Source organism: Myotis yumanensis, unplaced genomic scaffold (genome assembly GCF_028538775.1).
Source record: "Myotis yumanensis isolate MYYU_CA2020_CCGP unplaced genomic scaffold, mMyoYum1.0.hap1 SCAF_3, whole genome shotgun sequence".
NCBI lineage: Eukaryota > Metazoa > Chordata > Mammalia > Chiroptera > Vespertilionidae > Myotis > Myotis yumanensis.
Genome location: NW_027223754.1, coordinates 203,096,071 through 203,114,168, shown reverse-complemented (window position 1 = coordinate 203,114,168; position 18,098 = coordinate 203,096,071). Strand labels below are relative to the sequence as shown.

The window sequence follows — 18,098 nt, the reverse complement described above, 5'->3', positions numbered from 1 at the left end:
TAACTTTAAATTTCTAATAAAAATACCATAGACTTTGGTTAATGATTAAAACTCTCTATTTTTCTTCATTATAGTTAATATATCCAGAACTTTAATTTTTAAAATTTAATTCTATTGTTTCATGCAGAGGATAAGAGAGGATATTTTGCATGGGGTTTTAATGATTTTAATTTATATTCTTTAAATCAGTTCTCTAGAGTCAGCAAGGAATTATTTTGGCTTAGATATTCAAAGTGTAGTTTTTATTGTTGAGCATATAAGATATATTTTATAAACTAAAGTTGCAGAACCAGATTGTTTTATTCTGGTATGATACATGTTAATTCATAATGCCTTATTTTCAGCACCAGAGGGATTGTGTCACATTCTACCATTGCCTTTTATAGACTATTTTATGGATAGAACTAGAAATTCTAGTTATATAAAGCTGTTCTAGCACAGGCTGGAAAGTAGGTCATTGTGACGGGGAGTATACCAAACCGCCCACTGGTTGCTATGGCAGTGACCTACTTTAAGAAACAAGGTCTGTTGATTCATGCTGAAATCATCTTTTGGAAATGGTACAAGGAAACTCACTGCATGTATTTTTTCTAATAGTAGTAAGCCAGTGATCTCTGGAGGTTAAAAACAATCCTTAAAATGTTTAAAGGGAAGAAATATATTTTCTCACCTAGCACCTCTGCAGTTTATTTTGAACTAGTACAGTTAGTGTTATAATTAAATAACATGAGAACTGTGCTTCCATATAGGTAGTACAATTATGCAAAGTGATATAGTGAGTTTTACTGCCCTTAGGCCTATTTAAAAACTAATCTGTTGCATGTAGTTAATAGCATTATTAATTTAGCCTTCAAAGGATTATAATTTCAAGGGAACAATAAGTATGCTAAATGGGAGGTCTGAAAATATATTCCTGTTAAAAGTGTGCCCTTTGTATTTTCAGTATACAGTATTTTAAATCATTGCATTCAATATTGGATGTCTGTTCTAAGGCACATGTATTTGTAATATATAAAGGTTGAAATTCGTGTGTTCTCTGGAACACACTGAATCTGAACTCTGATAGAGCTCACTTGCTTCCCAGCTGAGGATAAAGGATGAAAGGTTAGACTTTATGTAGCACCCTTTCAAGTAACATTATTTGTTCAGCACTAAAAAGATTTCTTATCTGTCAGTAAGTTGATACTTTGAACCTGACATATTGGAGGTTTTATTCTATGGTATTTTCAAGGAAGAATTATATGCTTAGAGATTAGTTGATTCAGGGTCTTAATTGCACTGTATCTTGCCATATATATTCATATTCACATTTGTCTTGTCACTGGAAAAATTTTCATGGAACCTTTATCCAAAGTTACATTTAGGGGAAATGATGAATTCAAGATGATTCTGTATATAGTTGTATATAGACTAATTCATTGTCTGCTGTTGGCATGCCCAGGTATTTGCATATAGAAATACATGTTACTTTTTTCCAAAATATAAATTATGGCCCTGGCCAGTGTGACCCAGTTGGTTGGAGTATCATCCCATGCACCAAAAGGTGGCATGATCCATTCCTGGTCAGGGCACATACCCAGGTTTCAGGTTCAATCTCCAGTTGGGGCGTGTACTAGAGGCAGCTGATGTATGTTTCTCACATCAGTGTTTCTCTCACTCCAACCCTCCTTCCCTTCCTTCCTTTCTCTAAAATCATTATATACACACACACACGCATATACATTATTACCAAGGGACAATAATTATAACTTCTGTTTAATGATATCTGCCGAGTACTGGATTCTACTAGGTAATTTTATACTGTTTATAATCCTTTAAACACAGTATTAGACAGCTGTGGGCAAACTACGGCCCGCGGGCCAGATCCAGCCTGTTTGAAATGAATAAAACTAAAAAAAAAAAAAAAGACCGTACCCTTTTATGTAATGATGTTTACTTTGAATTTATATTAGTTCACACAAACACTCCATCCATGCTTTTGTTCCGGCCCTTCCGTCCAGTTTAAGAACCCATTGTGGCCCTCGAGTCAAAAAGTTTGCCCACCCCTGGTATAAGACAACTCTGTAGGTCATTTTATCCTGTTTCTAATGATGAGATTTGTTTGCCAAATGTAGAAACCAAAACACCGGTTAGGAAACTGTGTGGTTAGGAATGAAATACAGATGCTTTATTTGAAATTCATCAGGAGAAGGTGGTGTGTGTGTGTGTGTGTGTGTGTGTGTGTGTGTGTTAGCTATAATATAAGGTGCCATCTGAAAGTTTCTTTAGGATGAGGTACATTATGTCCTTTGACAGTTTAGAGGATGAAGAAGTTACAGCTGGAAGACTGAAGATTAGTAGGGTATGAATTTGAAGAGATGAGAAAAGTATTCAAGGCCAAGGGAAAAAGATGGAGCAAATTCCAGGAGATTGGATGTCTAGGGAAAAGAGATGTAGTTTGGCTTGGTAGAGAGAAAGGGGAAATCAACCTGGAACCCTAAGTTAGTGGCCAAAGAAAAGAATTTGTTCTTTATTCTATAGGAGATCTTTGTACAGGAAAGTGTGCCTCAGAAATATTTGCTATTGTGTGTGATGGATTAGAGTAGAAAGAGATTGTTGGTAGGCAGATCTATTTTAGGCATTGCAGTAAATAATACCCATAAGAAATAACAAGGTCTAGAATTATTGTAGCAAAATTAGAAGTGATAGGAAGAAGGGGACAAAAAATAATAGATACATATAATCATGGTTACTATGGGTAAGGCACTTAAGTACATTTCTGTTCCTTTGTTCTAAGAGCTTCACATGTATTAATTTATTTAATTCTCACAACAATGGTGTGTATGATATGAATCCTATTTCTATCCCAGTTTTACAGATGAGGAAATAGAACTTTTCAGGATTGATTAAAAGATAGTAATTTGTTGCTAGACCTATTAAATTATGGGAAATCTGTGCAATGGGAATACAGTAAAATCATGAAAATTCTATTGCTTTAAAAAGATGTTCACTATGGATTAAACCAAGTTTATAGTAGATACAGTATTTCTCAGTTTTACTCTCTTTGAAGGATGTTAATTGTCAATTTTATACCTTTTATGAAGTTTTTTTATAATTTATCATTGGAAGTATTACATATGTCTCCTTTTTCCCCCCAATTGACTCCTTCCAGCCTCCCCCTGCCCCACCTCACACCCCAGGCCTTCAGCACCCGATTGTCTGTGGCCATGGGTTATGCATATATGCATACAAGGTCTTTGGTTGATTACCTCACACCCACCCAGCCTCCCCTATTAGATTCCTCACTCTGTTCCATGCTTTCATGTCTCTGAATCTACTCTGTTCAGTTTATTTTGTTACTTTTTATAAAGTTTTTAAAAAAGTGTTTTTCTTCTTCAGTCCCACCCCAAACTCCCATTCCCCAAGGATAGCTATTGTTAATTGCTTGGTATAAGTATACTTACAGTTATTTTCTTATGCACATATAACATAAATAGACACATGTAATGTAAATTTTATTTTATCAAAATGATATATGCATATAGTTTTTAAAGTCATAGTACAAAAAGCCTTATAAGAAAAGACAGCATCACTGTTTTTCTTTTCTTCACAAGTCTTGTCTATTTAAAATATTTGAATATAAAGTAAGCATTATATTTTTAAGTACTGTACTTATATTTGAATACACTGTACTTCTGCAATTTTTATGTGAAATTACAGTGATGTAAATGATAATATGCATGGAAAAGAACACCATCAATAACATCTGTTTAGGGGGTAAACTATAGCATAGGGACTATAGTCAATAATATTGTAATCACTATGTATGATGCCATGTGTTATTATTATTATAATAATAATAATATTATGGGGGGGGGATAACCTCATAAGTTTATGATTGTTGTGCTCAATTTGGCAGCACATAGAAAAAATTATATAATTGTCTAACCACTGTGCCGTATGCCTGAAACTAATATAAAATAATACTGATGTCAACTGTAATTGAAAATAAAATTTAAAAAAATAACATCTGTGGAAGAAATACATTCTATTCCTTTGTTCTATTAAGTGCCAAAACAAAATTAATTCTTTGGTTGCAAAATTTTTCCTATTGCAACACATTGATTGCTTCAGTCCATATCATTTTTTACAGCAGTGATTCCCAAAGTGGGTGCTACCGCCCCCCGGTGGGCGCTGCAGTGATCCAGGGGGGCGGTGATGGCCACAGGTGCATTTGGGGGCGATGAGTAACTGCTATTAAAATTTTTTTTTTTTTTTTTTTAATATATTTTATTGATTTTTTACAGAGAGGAAGGGAGAGAGATAGAGAGTTAGAAACATCGATGAGAGAGAAACATCGACCAGCTGCCTCCTGCACATCTCCTACTGGGGATGTGCCCGCAACCCAGGTACATGCCCTTGACCGGAATCGAACCTGGGACCTTTCAGTCCGCAGGCCGACGCTCTATCCACTGAGCCAAACCGGTTTCGGCAAAATTTTTAAAAAATTAATTTCCAGGGGCTGAGTAATATTTTTTCTGGAAAGGGGGTGGTAGGCCAAATAAGTTTGGGAACCACTGTTTTACAGTGTTTGTTTGTTTCATAGGGTGTTTATTGAAAGCATTAAGAATGATTATTTAGCCCTGGCCGGTTTGGCTCAGTGGATAGAGCGTCGGCCTGCTGACTGAAGGGTCCCAGGTTTGATTCTGGTCAAGGGCATGTACCTTGGTTGCGGGCACACCCCCAGTAGGGGGTGTGCAGGAGGCAGCTGATCGATGTTTCTCTCTCATCGATGTTTCTAACTCTCTATCCCTCTCCCTTCCTCTCTGTAAAAAATCAATAAAATATATTTTTTTTAAAAAAAAGAATGATTATTTAGCTTGTGAACAAGAAAGGGAAAAATAAAGGGCCAATTATTAATTAATCGAGACATTCATTTTATTAATTAATTGGGTTCTTTTTCTTTTCTTTTCCCATCTTATCATTGACCTGCTTGTACCACATAGAAATATTTCTACCAAAAAGTTGAATAAGGCCCTAACCGGTTCAATGGATAGAGCGTTGGCCTGCGGACTGAGGGGTCCCGGGTTCAATTCCGATCAAGGGCATGTACCTTGGTTGCGGGCACATCCTAGTAGGAGGTGTGCAGGAGGCACCTGATCGATGTTTCTCTCCCATCGATATTTCTAACTCTATCCCTCTTCATTCCTCTCTGTAAAAAATCAATAAAATACATATTTTTTAAAAAGTTGAATAAGGAGAACTCTTACTATATACTACCAGATCTGGTAGAGAAGATACTGAATGAAACTAATGGTACAAAAAAGATTTAAGAATTATCTCTGCCTTGAATTATCCTCCCAGGACATTTTACTCTGCTGGGAGCCGGTCCATCCTTGCTGCTTGACACAGTCGCTGCAGGGAAGAAACATCTGCACAGCATATGTTTCAAGGGATCTAGCGTATATGGCATACCGTTCTTAATATGTTTGCTCCCCTTCTTGGTGCTATGTGTTTTAACCAAGGTCACCTCTTCGAGAAAGGTTGTTTCCCCAGGTAGGGATTTTTCCCTGAAGTTAGGGAGGGAATAAAACCCCTTCACTAAGTGCCAGGCGGGTAGTTAATCACTTTAACTAAGAACAATCACGCTTAAGCTACATAATCTTTACTCCCTGGAATGGAGATAAGAAACACCCTAACCTTTGGAATAGAAATTGACAGGATTAAAATCAACTGGTATAAATACAGATGTAACAAGACAACAGGAGACAGAACCTAGAGAACCTGGCAGAAGAACCTAGAGACAGAACCTAGAGACAGAACCTAGAGACAGGACTTGGCTGGAGATCCTAGACAGAACCTAGAGACAGAACCTAGTGAGAGAACATGGAAAAAGATCCTGGACAGAACCTGGCTACAGAACTTGGCTGGAGAACCTAGACAGAACATGGCAGGAGAACCTCGCTGGAGAACCTAGCGAGAGAACATGGCAAGAGAACCTAAAACCAGAACTTGGCCAGAACTTGGTTGGGGACCCTAGGCAGAACTTGGCTGGAGATCCTGATCAGAACTTGGCTGGAGTTCCTGGCTAGAGATCCTGGCTAGGCTGCTGATCAACTGAACGCTGTCTCCGTGTCATTCCTTCTTCGCCGACTCCGTCCACACCTTTGGGGACCCCTGGACCTGCTGGGGTTGGACCCCAGCATTACTCTTGTGTTTAAATTTAAGAAAATTTAAAATTGCTAGTTCATTCAACTTTCTAATTTTTTATTTGACTGCTGGTATCTAAAAACGCTTTAGCCAAGCAAATATATAAGCTAGATGATTCCCAATAAACAATTATCACTAAACATTGTAAGTTACAATAATCTTTTCCCCAAAAGTATTTGCACATTGGTAGTGGATGGGTGAGGTAGAGTGAAGATGGAGTGTTAGTGGGGTAACTCTGAACCAAGATAGAAAAGGGATGTGGTGAAATATAAAAGTGAGACTACAAAGGCTTGTTTCCTATTTGTTTTAGAATGACTGTGAGACTACTGAAGGTGAAATGATGAGATGTCTTTTAACATCCACCTGAGTATAGCACTATGACTCCCCAAGCCCACAGAGATAGTCTTTCCAGCTGAGGGGAATAGGATATAGTTGAAATGTTACAGAAAATTAACATGAGGCAAACAATGAGGTTGAGCCTTCCAGGGGTGTGACATCTCTTTCAGATTTGTTCTTAGTGGCCACTCCATTTCTTCACAATAAAAGATGCACACTAAGCAGTCTTCTGGTACTGCCCCAGAATTGCCCCAGATATCTATCGTGGATAAACCTTGTTGGTACTTATTTCATTGGAAAAAAATCTGTAGCCATACCTGCCTCATGAAATCTTTTTAAAAAAAATTGATTTGTCATACTTTACACTCAGAGTTAATGCCACGTAATTTAACGTCTATTATCAACTTTTTTTTCTTTAATTAGATTAGAAACTTGAAAATAAACATTGTTTTCTCTCTCCTAGATCCGTGGTCGGCAAACCGTGGCTCGCGAGCCACATGCGGCTCTTTGGCCCCTTGAGTGTGGCTCTTCCACAGAATACCAGGAGCGGGCACGCACATACAGTGCGATTGAAACTTTGTGGCCCATGCGCAGAAGTCGGTATTTTGTGGAAGAGCCACACTCAAGTTGCCAAAGAGTTGTGTGTGGCTCGTAAGCCGCAGTTTGCCGACCACTGTCCTAGATCATTACAGTATCCCCCAGTAACATGCTCAAATTTTTAAATTACTCATTTGCTCAGAGTGATTAAATAGGATGTGTCTATTATTTTTTCCAGTAGAAAATGCTCTGAGTTTTTCAGATTGGTTTGTCTATATAAATTTGAATTCATTTCATCATGTTTAAACAATGAGATCAATTCATTTATTTTATTTCTTTATATAGTTTTTATATTTACAGATTAAACTTTTGCTAACAGTCACTATTATTTAATGAAAATTAGTTATTTAATTCAGGAACTTTGTTAAAATACTAAGAAACTTTTGTTGTAGTTAGAAAACATTAGACATATAAAGTCTGGAAATAGTAATTTATGTATCAGCTAGAGGCCCAGTACATGAAATTCGTGCACTCCAGGGAGGGTGGGGGTAGCCCTCAGCCTGGCCTGAGCCCCCTCACAGTCTGGGAGCCCTCAGAGGATGTCCGACTGACGGCTTGGGCCAGCTCCCCGCAGAGAGCAGGCCTAAACTGGCAGTCGGACATCCTTAGCACTGCCATGGAGGCAGAGAAGCTCCCGCCAACGCAGTTGCACTCACCAGCCATGAGCCCAGCTTCTGGCTGAGCAGCGCTCCCCCAGTGGGAGCACACTGGCCACCAGGGGCAGCTCCTGCTTTGAGCATCTGCCCCCTGGTGGTCAGTGGGCATCATATTGACTGGTCATTCCACCGTTTGGTCAATTTGCATGTTAGCCTTTTATTATATAGGATTAGAAGTGATAAGAGAGAAGATGATGGAGTTGGCTTTTCAACTTTTAGAATAACATGATTTTGCAATATTTTATATCTTCTAAATATATATTTTAATAACTTTAATATTATCCTCTCCCTAGATTTTTGCTTCAATGTCTTGAAGACCTTGATTCTAATCTGAGAAAACTAAACTCTCGTCTGTTTGTGATTCGTGGACAACCAGCAGATGTGTTTCCTAGGCTTTTCAAGGTAATTATGCATAAAATAGTAATCTCTTGTCAGAGAAGACACATATTTGGTAAATAAGGTGTTCTGGGTAATTTAAAGTGTGGCAAATATAAGTTTTTAAATAAAAATTTTGTGGGTTTTTTTCCTTTATTTAATAAAAAAGTTACACATTATAAAGTCAAACAGTAAAGAAGTGGCTTATAATGAAAAATCTTTCTTCTGCCTTAAACTGCTAGTTCCTTTCCCAGAAGTAAAAATTACCAGTTTCTTGTATATTCATTAGAAATAATCTTTGAATAAATAAAAATGTATATCTGTGTATTTTTGTGTGTATGTCATTATCCCCCTTTTTACAAACACAACATTCTGTGCAGTGCTTTACTTATATAACCATTATTTTAGAGATTGTTCCATATTACTTCCCCAGTCTTTTAAATGGCTTCATAGTATTCCTTGTGTAAATATGCTATAATTTCTTTAACTAGTTTTCTACTGAACATTGAATTATTTTTCCACATGCCTTTTGCTAATACAGATAATGCTGTCAGTGAACATTCTTGTCCAGATACACATATCTTTGATCACATGCGTCACTACATTTGTGGGATAATTCTTAGAAGAAGAATTTCTGGGTCAAAGGCCTGTAACGATTGACATGCTACCAATAACACAAAATTGTAGTGTGTTTTTTTAACTTGGTAGAATCATAAAAATCTCATCTTATTTCTTTCTTCTTTTTTCCAAATGAAAAAATTAGTCCTAGAGAGATTGAATGAGTTGACCAATGTCATACAACTAGCTCATGGAAATACTCAGACCAAAAGCTGAATTTCCTAGCCTTTTTTTATTCATCCCTTCCTATTTGCTACCATTAGAATTCCAAATGTATATTTACTTTTGGTCTTGCAGCTGTTTAATTCATCAAGTTTTTATAATAGCAGTGTTTTTATTTTTAATTCAGAAGAGAACATTCCTTTCCCTGAATGAGAATGTTCCCAGTGCTGGGATTCAAGTAACACTTCCTAGCTTTTTCCCACTAGTATGAAAGAAACCTGTAATGTTTAGGGTTTGGATAATGCAAGAGTTTTGACTAGTGAAAATTTATTACATTAAAATTTGTTCACTACTATAGCTGCTTAGAGTCAGAATTTAACTTAGGTACATGGAAGAGATCGGAGTAGAAAGCATAACAGAAACAACAGTAATAGTTTATCAACAACTCATGAGAAAAATAGTATGTCTGGGTAATTGCTTCAACCTTATCTCTAAATTCATGTGGTATAAGTAAAATGAATCCTAAGAAGATTTTAGTTGCTTTAAAAATAATAACTTTTATTTACTTGTTTTTTAAAAACTTGTTTTAAGTCAGCAAGTCTTTTGTGTTCTTTGTTTTGACCATTCTTTTGCATAAAATAGCATATAATTAGATTAACAGTATTTTGCAATTAGATGATCTGTCTAGTCAGCTTACAGAGAGGCACATACACATATAGTGCTTATTATTTATTCTGATTTTTCCTTGGGCTACATGCAATAGCCTGTATAAAATGCTATTTGTGAAAACTTTCTTTCATATTTATTTACTCTGTCTAGAACATAGAGGGAATTAAATTCATTTTTTAATTGTATTGATGTGTGTTTTCTAAAGTGTTGTTTAGAGGTCACTACATGCATGTGTTTGGGGAAAAAAAAGTCTAAAAGGGTATAAAATAAAAAGTAGGTCTCCTTCCCATCCCTATTCTTCACACCCTCAGTCTCTGAGAGAAAAGATACTTTTGTCCATGACTAGCTGACTCATTTACATTATTGCTTCTGGTTTTTTGTTGTTTTTTTAATTTTTAAAAAATTTATTATTTTTTAGAGAAAGAAGAAAGGGTGAGGGGCGGGAGGAGAGAAAAAAACAATGATTGGTTGCCTCCTGCGCGCTTCTGGGGTGGGGATCAAACCCACAACCTAGGTATGTGCCCTGACTTGGGAATTGAACCCACAACCTTTTGGTGTAGCAGATGATGCTTCAACCAACTAAGCCATCTGGCCAGGGTGCCTCTGGTTTTATTATTTTAATACAGAATATAGTGAGATTTTTTAATAGGTAAGTAATCCTATTTTTCACATTTGAGGTAAAAATACAATAGGTCTTCGGGTTACATCAGAGATCCGTTCCTACGGCACAACATACGCGATTTTTGCTGTAAGTCGGGACCCACCTACATCACTCACATGGAGCACATACACAGCAATACTTAAGTGAAACAATAAAAAAAAAATTTTAAAGAAAGATAACAATTCCTGACCTTTACTTGTGGTAATAATAAAAAACATAAAGCACATATGTAAATACATCAAATGATGGAACCTTTTTATAAATAAACTAGAGGCCCGGTGCACCAAAATTTGTGCACTGGCGGGGGGGGGCGGGGGGGGGGGGAGCGGTGTCCCTCAGCCCCACTTGTGCCCTCTCACAGTCTGGGACCCCTCGGGAGATAACGACCTGCTGGCTTAGGCCTGCTTCCGGGTGGCAGAGGGCAGGCCCAAACCCTAGGTGCAGCCCCTGTTCGGGCTCAGGGCAGGGCCGATTGGGGAGTTGGGGCACGGCCCCCTGTCATGCACAGAGCAGGGTGGATCGGGAGGTTGCCGCGCCACCCCCTGTCACGCACAGAGCAGGGCCGATGAGGGGGTTGGGGCGTTGCCCCCTGTCACGCACAGAGCAGGGCCCATGCAGGGGGGTTGGGGCTCCGTACCCTGTCACACACAGAGCAGGGCCATAAGGGGTTGGGGAGCTCCCCCCTGTCACGCACAGAGCAGGGCTGATCAGGGGGTTGGGGCGCCTTCCCCTGTCACAAACAGAGCAGGGCGGATAGGTAGGTTGTGGCTCCACCCCCTGTCACACACAGAGCCGCAGGGCGATCAGGGGGTTTGGGCGCTGCCCCCTGTCACACTGCTCCAGTGGCCAGGAGGCCTCACGGCTCCACTGATCCCAGTGCTGGGAGGCCTTGTGGCTCTGCTTGACACCGGGGCAGTGAGGTCTCGCTGCTCAGCTGATCCTGGTGCTGGGAGGCCTCGCTGTTTCGCTGACCTGGGTTTGGGAGGCCTTGCGGCTTTGCTGATCCCAGTGCTGGGAGGCATATTACCCTTTTACTATATAGGATAGAGGCATGGTGCACGGGTGGGGGCTGGCTGCTTTGCCCTGAAGGGTGTTCTGGGTCAGGGTGGGGGTCCTGCTTGGGTGCTTGGCCAGCCTGGATGAGGGGATGATGGCTGTTTGCAGCTGGTCACACCCCCTTCAAGGTGGGGGTCCCCACTGGGGTGCCTGGCCAGCCTGGATGAGGGGATGATGGCTGTTTGCAGCTGGTCACACCCCCTTTAAGGTGGGGGTCCCCACTGGGGTGCCTGGCCAGTCTGGGTGAGGGGCTGAGGGCCGTTTTCAGGCTGGCCGGTGACTGAAGTTCCCAACCTCTCCTTTTTCTTTTTCTTTTTTTATTCTGGGATTTATTTACCTTCTATGGCTGAAGCTCCCAACCTCTCCTTTTTCTTTTTTTTTTTTTATTCTGGGATTTATTTACCTTCTATGGCTGTCACTGGAGCTGAGATCCGGCTTTAGCTCTGAGGCTCGGCTCCAGCTCTGAGACCTCGGTTTGTTTGGCTTCTATAATTGAAACACTGTTGCAACTCCAGCTCAGCCGGCTGGCTGAAAGCATGGGGTTTGTTTAGTTTCTATAATTGCAGCATAGTTGCTTAGAGTGCAAGCTCAGAGCCCAGCAGCTCAGGCGGGGAACCTTGGCTTCCTCCATCACTGGAGCAAGCAAGCCTCCTGTTCGCTTCAACTGCCTGGCTGCCGGCTGCCATCTTGGTTGACAGTTAAATTGCATATCGCCCTGATTAGCCAATGGGAAGTGTGTCGGAGGTACGGTTAATTACCATGTTTGTCTATTATTAGATTACTAGAGGCCCAATGCACAAAAATTTGTGCACTCGGGGGGGAGGGGGGTCCCTCAGCCTGGCCTGTGCCCTCTCGCAGTCTGAGACCCCTCAGGAGATAACGACCTGCTGGCTTAGGCCTGCTCCCGGGTGGCAGAGGGCAGGCCCAATCCCTAGGTGCAGCCCCTGGTCAGGCTCAGAGCAGGGTGGATCGGGAGGTTGCGATGCCACCCTCAGTCACGCTCAGGGTAGGGCCGATTGGGGGGTTGGGGCACCGGCCCCTGTCACACTCAAGGCAGGGTTGATGGGGAGGTTGCAGCGCCACCCCCTGTCATGCACAGAGCAGGGCCAATCAGGGGGTTGGGGCGCTGCCCCCTGTCAGGCACAGAGCAGGGCCCATCAGGGATTGGGGAGCTCCCCGCTGTCACACACAGAGCAGGGCCGATCACGGGGTTGAGGAGCTCTCCCCCTGTCACTCACAGAGTAGGGCCGATAGGGGAGTTGGGGGACCACCCCCTGTCACACACAGAGCAGGGCGGATCAGGGGGTTTGGGCGCCGCACCCTGTCACACTCAGGGCAGGGCCGATGGGGAGGTTATGGCTCTACCCCGTCACACACAGAGCAGGGTCTGTGGGGGGGGTAGGGTTGGGGCACCGCACCCTGTCACACAGAGCAGGGCCGATCAGGGGGTTGAGGCGCCGCACCCTGTCACACACAGAGCAGGGCCCATCAGGGGGTTGGGGTGCCACACCCTGTCACACACAGAGCCGCAGGGCGATCAGGGGGTTTGGGCGCTGCCCCCTGTTACACTGATCCCGGTGCCGGGAGGCCTTGCGGCTCCGCTGATCCCGGTGCTGGGAGGCATATTACCCTTTTACTATATAGGATAGAGGCCTGGTGCACGAGTGGGGGCCAGCTGGTTTGCCCTGAAGGGTGTCCTGGATCAGAGTGGGGGTCCCCACTGGGGTGCCTGGCCAGCCTGGATGAGGGGATGATGGCTGTTTGCAGCTGGTCACACCCCCTTCAGGGTGGGGGTCCCCACTGGGGTGCCTGGCCAGTCTGGGTGATGGGCTGAGGGCTGTTTTCAGGCTGGCGGGTGACTGAAGCTCCCAACCGCTCCTTTTTTTCTTTTTCTTTTTTTATTCTGGGCCACCTTTAGCTCTGAGGCTTGGCTCCAGCTCTTAGGCCTCGGCTGCTGAAAGCAGGTATCTGGTTTGTTTGGGTTCTATAATTGAAACACTGTTTCAACTCCAGCTCTGAGATCCAGGCTGGCTGAAAGCAGGTTTCTGAGGTTTTGTTTAGCTTCTGCATTTGCAACACAGTTGCTGAGAGTTGCAGCTGAGAGGCCGGCAAGTCAGGCGAGGAACGTTGGAGTCCTCCGTCACTGAAGCAAGCAAGCCTCATGTTCGCTTCAAGCTGCCTGGCTGCCGGCCGCCATCTTGTCTGGCAGTTAATTTGCATATCACCCTGATTAGCCAATGGGAAGGGTAGCAGAGTGACACCAATTTGCATGTTTCTCCTTTATTAGTGTAGATTAGATTAGATAGGATGGGAGATGGTGACATAACCACGAAACGACATACGTCGAGTCCGAGTAACCCAAGGACTATAGTTGAGGCATGATAATAGTGCCTTTAGTTTATTGGGTTGGTGATAATAGTTCCAGTATTGCTGTCTTCTCTAGCATGCATCTTCTCCTCTCTATAGCATTTGCTCATTCCATTTCTGTTGAGTAGATTTAGGAATGGGGTCAGAGCATTTTTATATACTCTGACATACATATATGTCTGATAAATTGTTTTTCTGATGTGTTTTGAGTCCTAGCCAGTTAAAGATTGATGTATGTATAATCATTTGATATGCAAATTATGAATTTAATTTTTAGCCACTATCCTTAAAATTTGTGTACATTTTGCCCCTTCCTCTTATTTTAGGAATGGAACATTACTAAACTTTCAATTGAGTATGATTCTGAGCCCTTTGGAAAGGAACGAGATGCAGCTATTAAGAAACTGGCTACTGAAGCTGGAGTTGAAGTGATTGTACAAATTTCACATACATTATATGACCTAGACAAGTAAGTACTTTTTCTATTTTTATTATAGTAAAATAAACATAATATTTGTCATTTTAACCATTTTTAAATGTACAGTTTAGTAGTAGTACATAGACAAATATGTTTTAAGCTATGGGTCATAGGTTTGTAAAATGGAAATAATATATACATAATAGAGTTGTGGGAGAACTAAATAAATATATATTAAACCTTTAGCATAACTGCTGTAATTTTTACTTACCTAGTGATAGATACCAAACTTAACAGCCATAGTACATAAGACCAAAATACTGAGAATTTTAGTTTCAGAATATTAAGAGTATCAAAATTCTCCTGACTATTCTAACTCAGCCTACTGTTGGTCTTGCCTTTCTGGGCTCTTAGCAATATTAATTTTATAGCTTATTTGATACATAGGCATAAACTGCCTTGATATATTTTATATGACTGTCATAAGTTACTTAACTTTATGTATGTATCTTGTCTATCTAGATTTTAACTCCAGATGTAAACTGTATAAAATATTACTTTGGATAGCTGTAGTCCTCACAACAATGGCATAGTATTATATTTCTCAAAGTGTATTTCTTGAAATATCAGTCCTTAGTGATGCCTTGCCCAACAAAGAGTCTGTGGTCAAGTTTAAATTTAGGAAGTATTATATGCTGTGAGTTTTGAAGGTTCATAAGATTTGTTAATTTATGAACCTTTGACATACTATTGTCATCATAAGTACTGAATTCTCATAATTTATCTACCTTTTACATTATTTTAACTTATTTATACTTTTTATCAAGTTAATAAAGCTAATTATAAGTAACATGGCAAACTAGTTAATTTTATTCTACTTTTCCAAGTGTGACTTGATTGCTTGATATTAAGCCAGAAGTTATAATACATCCTTTGATAATAAACTTGCCTTCTAGTTCATCAGTTTTTTTTAATTTTAGGGAGCTGAAAGCAAGAAGTAAAAACAGGATAAGAGCAGTTGCTTCTAAGTGGAAAACCAGTGTTATATATAAAATTGAATTGTTTATTGGATTGAATGTGAATATTAACCATGTAAATGTATCATAAAACAATGTAACATATAGAAAACAAAGGTTTTTATTGTTTCCATTATATAATTAATAGTAGTGTCATTATAGTATCATTATAATTGACAGATTTCATTATGACCTTAAGTATAAACTCAAAGTATTACACCAAAGCTAAATTACTAAAATCAGAGAGGATAATTTTTTTGTTATGTCCTGTACATATAATTGATACATAATACATGTGGCATAATGAAAAATGTACTGTATTTGGATTAAGAAAACCTTGATTTGCTATTTATTAGCTATGTGACCTTGACTAATTAACTCTCTTGGTAGGCTTTGGTTTCTCATCATAAAATGATGGAGTTGGATTTTACTAGTAATTCTTTTTTTTTTAATATATTTTATTGATTTTTTACAGAGAGGAAGGGAGAGAGGGAGAGAGAGAGAGAGAGAGAGAGAGAGTGTTAGAAACCTCGATGAGAGAGAAACACCGACCAGCTGCCTCCTGCACATTTCCCACTGGGGATGTGCCCACCCAGGTACATGCCCTTGACTGGAATTGAACCTGGGACCCCTGAGTCCGCAGGCCGACGCTCCATCCACTGAGCCAAACCGGTTTTGGCTACTAGTAATTCTTTATTAAGGCTAAATGCTAAGCAAATGGCCATAATAAAAAAAGAATAGCTATTCCCAAATAGTGTCAAATTCAAACTACCTTTGGCAAACATGAATCTTCTCTTTTAGTACGCTTGATTGAAGCAATTAGTGATCAGAAGTAAACAAAGTATGTACATAAAATATGTATATAAAATAAGTATGTATGCTGATATTTTTAACAAAAGCATGAGCAAATGGAAAATAGCAAGTGATTATCACAACAATAATATAAAATCCTAATTAATGAGACTTTGTTTGCTGCTTGATATAATATTGACCTGGTTTAGTTTTTATTGATGATTAATAGATTCTTTGAGCTGAGTTATAATGTCTACATTTATTCTTTGAGCTATGTGATATGTTTTTACGTTTCCATATTTTTATGTTATTGCCTTTAATATGTTATTGTTATTTGGCCACTTGTTCTTTTTACTCATAGGTGCTTAATATCCCTTGTCTTAAAGGTTTTGGTATTTTCATGCTATTTATTTTTGACAACTAGCAGATGTCTAGAAAATGAAGGAAATTTTTTTTCAATTCTTAATTATTTTAAACAAGTTTCCTGCTCATTTTTCTATAAGTCAAGTAATTTTATTTATTTTCTGGTTTTAAGCCTTTTTAGAGCTTAAATATATTGTCATTTTTTTTATACTAACTGGATTTTACTAACTTTTGTAATAGGATCATAGAACTTAATGGTGGACAACCGCCTCTTACTTATAAAAGATTCCAGACTCTTATCAGCAAAATGGAACCACTAGAAATACCAGTAGAGACAATTACTTTGGAAGTGATAGAAAAGTGCACAACTCCTTTGTCTGATGACCATGATGAAAAATACGGAGTCCCTTCACTGGAAGAACTAGGTGGGTATAAATGGTAAAACATTGAAACTTAAGAGCTCATAAATCACTCAGAAAATCCCATTTCTGATTTGACATGTATTTTGCAAAAAGAGAGATAGGAGAAAAAGTAAAAGAAACTCAAACTAAGATGTGATAAATCTGTGCATTATTTATGTGTTCTAAAATATGTGATCACTCTGACGGTCTAACTCGGTTGAGTGTCGTCCCATGCACAGAAAGGTTGACGGTTTGATTACTAGTCAGGGCACATGCCTGGGTTGCGGGCTGGTCTTCTACCAGAGATGTGGAAGGCAGCCAATCAATGTTCCACTCTCACATCAATGTTTCTCTCTCTCCCTCTCCTTTACTCTCTCTCTAAAAATTAATAAATATATTTTAAAAAATAAAAATAAAGTATGTGATCTGTTATCAACATAAAATACACATTTTAAAGAATAGAGAACATGCCGAGACCGGTTTGGCTCAGTGGATAGAGCGTCGGCCTGCGGACTGAAAGGTCCCAGGTTCGATTCCGGTCAAGGGCATGTACCTGGGTTGCGGGCACATCTCCAGTAGGAGATGTGCAGGAGGCAGCTGATCGATGTTTCTGACTCTCTATCTCTCTCCCTTCCTCTCTGTAAAAAATCAATAAAATATATTAAAAAAAAAAAAAAAAAAAAAAAAAAAAAAAAAAAAAAAAAGAATAGAGAACATGTTATCGTCTATATGTGAGGATCTATCCAGGGTCATCAATTCATTTTTATTCTGTCATATTTTTCCTCAGTTATTTTTCTTTGCAGTTATTGTGATTAAATAAAAAGCATTTATGTTCTGGAATTATTATTTTTTTTATTTTTTATTTTTTTTAGGGTTTGATACAGATGGCTTACCCTCTGCAGTTTGGCCAGGTGGAGAAACGGAAGCACTTACACGTTTGGAAAGGCATTTGGAAAGAAAAGTATGATAATATAGATCATGCTCATATTTCCAAACTGGCATTTAAAAAATAATTTCGCTCTTTTTTAAAAACAAAAAATAGACTGGTAAAAAAGGATTGAGAGGAATACTTAAAATAGCATAAAACCACCCAGCCTGTGTGGCTCTGGTTGAGCATCTACTTATGAACCAGGAGTTCATGGTTCAATTCCCGGTCAGGGCACATGCCCAGGGTTTCAGGCTTAGTCCCCAGTGTGAGGTGTGTAGGAGGCAGCCAATCAATGATTCTCTCTCATCATTGATGTTTCTCTCTCTCTCTCCTTCTCCCTTCTTCTCTGAAATCAATAAAAATAATTTTTTAAAAAACAGCAGCCATCTCTTAAACTCATCCAGTTTTCCTTAAAAAAAAAATAGCATAAACCTAATTGTTTGAAAATGAACTACTATCTCTTTATTTAAATACCTTTTTAAATAATCAGAAGA

General features: G+C 39.5%; 1 protein-coding gene across 3 annotated transcripts in view; it reads left to right on the top strand.

Annotated features, from left to right (window-relative positions):
• The window catches only part of CRY1 (cryptochrome circadian regulator 1), a 49,989-nt gene that overhangs the window by 24,157 nt on the left and 7,734 nt on the right, over nt 1-18,098 (top strand). For all 3 annotated transcript variants that reach the window (XM_070410981.1, XM_070410982.1, XM_070410980.1), the window contains exons 2-5: nt 8,072-8,180; nt 14,013-14,155; nt 16,516-16,700; nt 17,549-17,637. In XM_070410981.1, the coding sequence (XP_070267082.1) occupies nt 8,072-8,180; nt 14,013-14,155; nt 16,516-16,700; nt 17,549-17,637 (526 nt within the window). The remainder of the gene's footprint in view (nt 1-8,071; nt 8,181-14,012; nt 14,156-16,515; nt 16,701-17,548; nt 17,638-18,098) is intronic.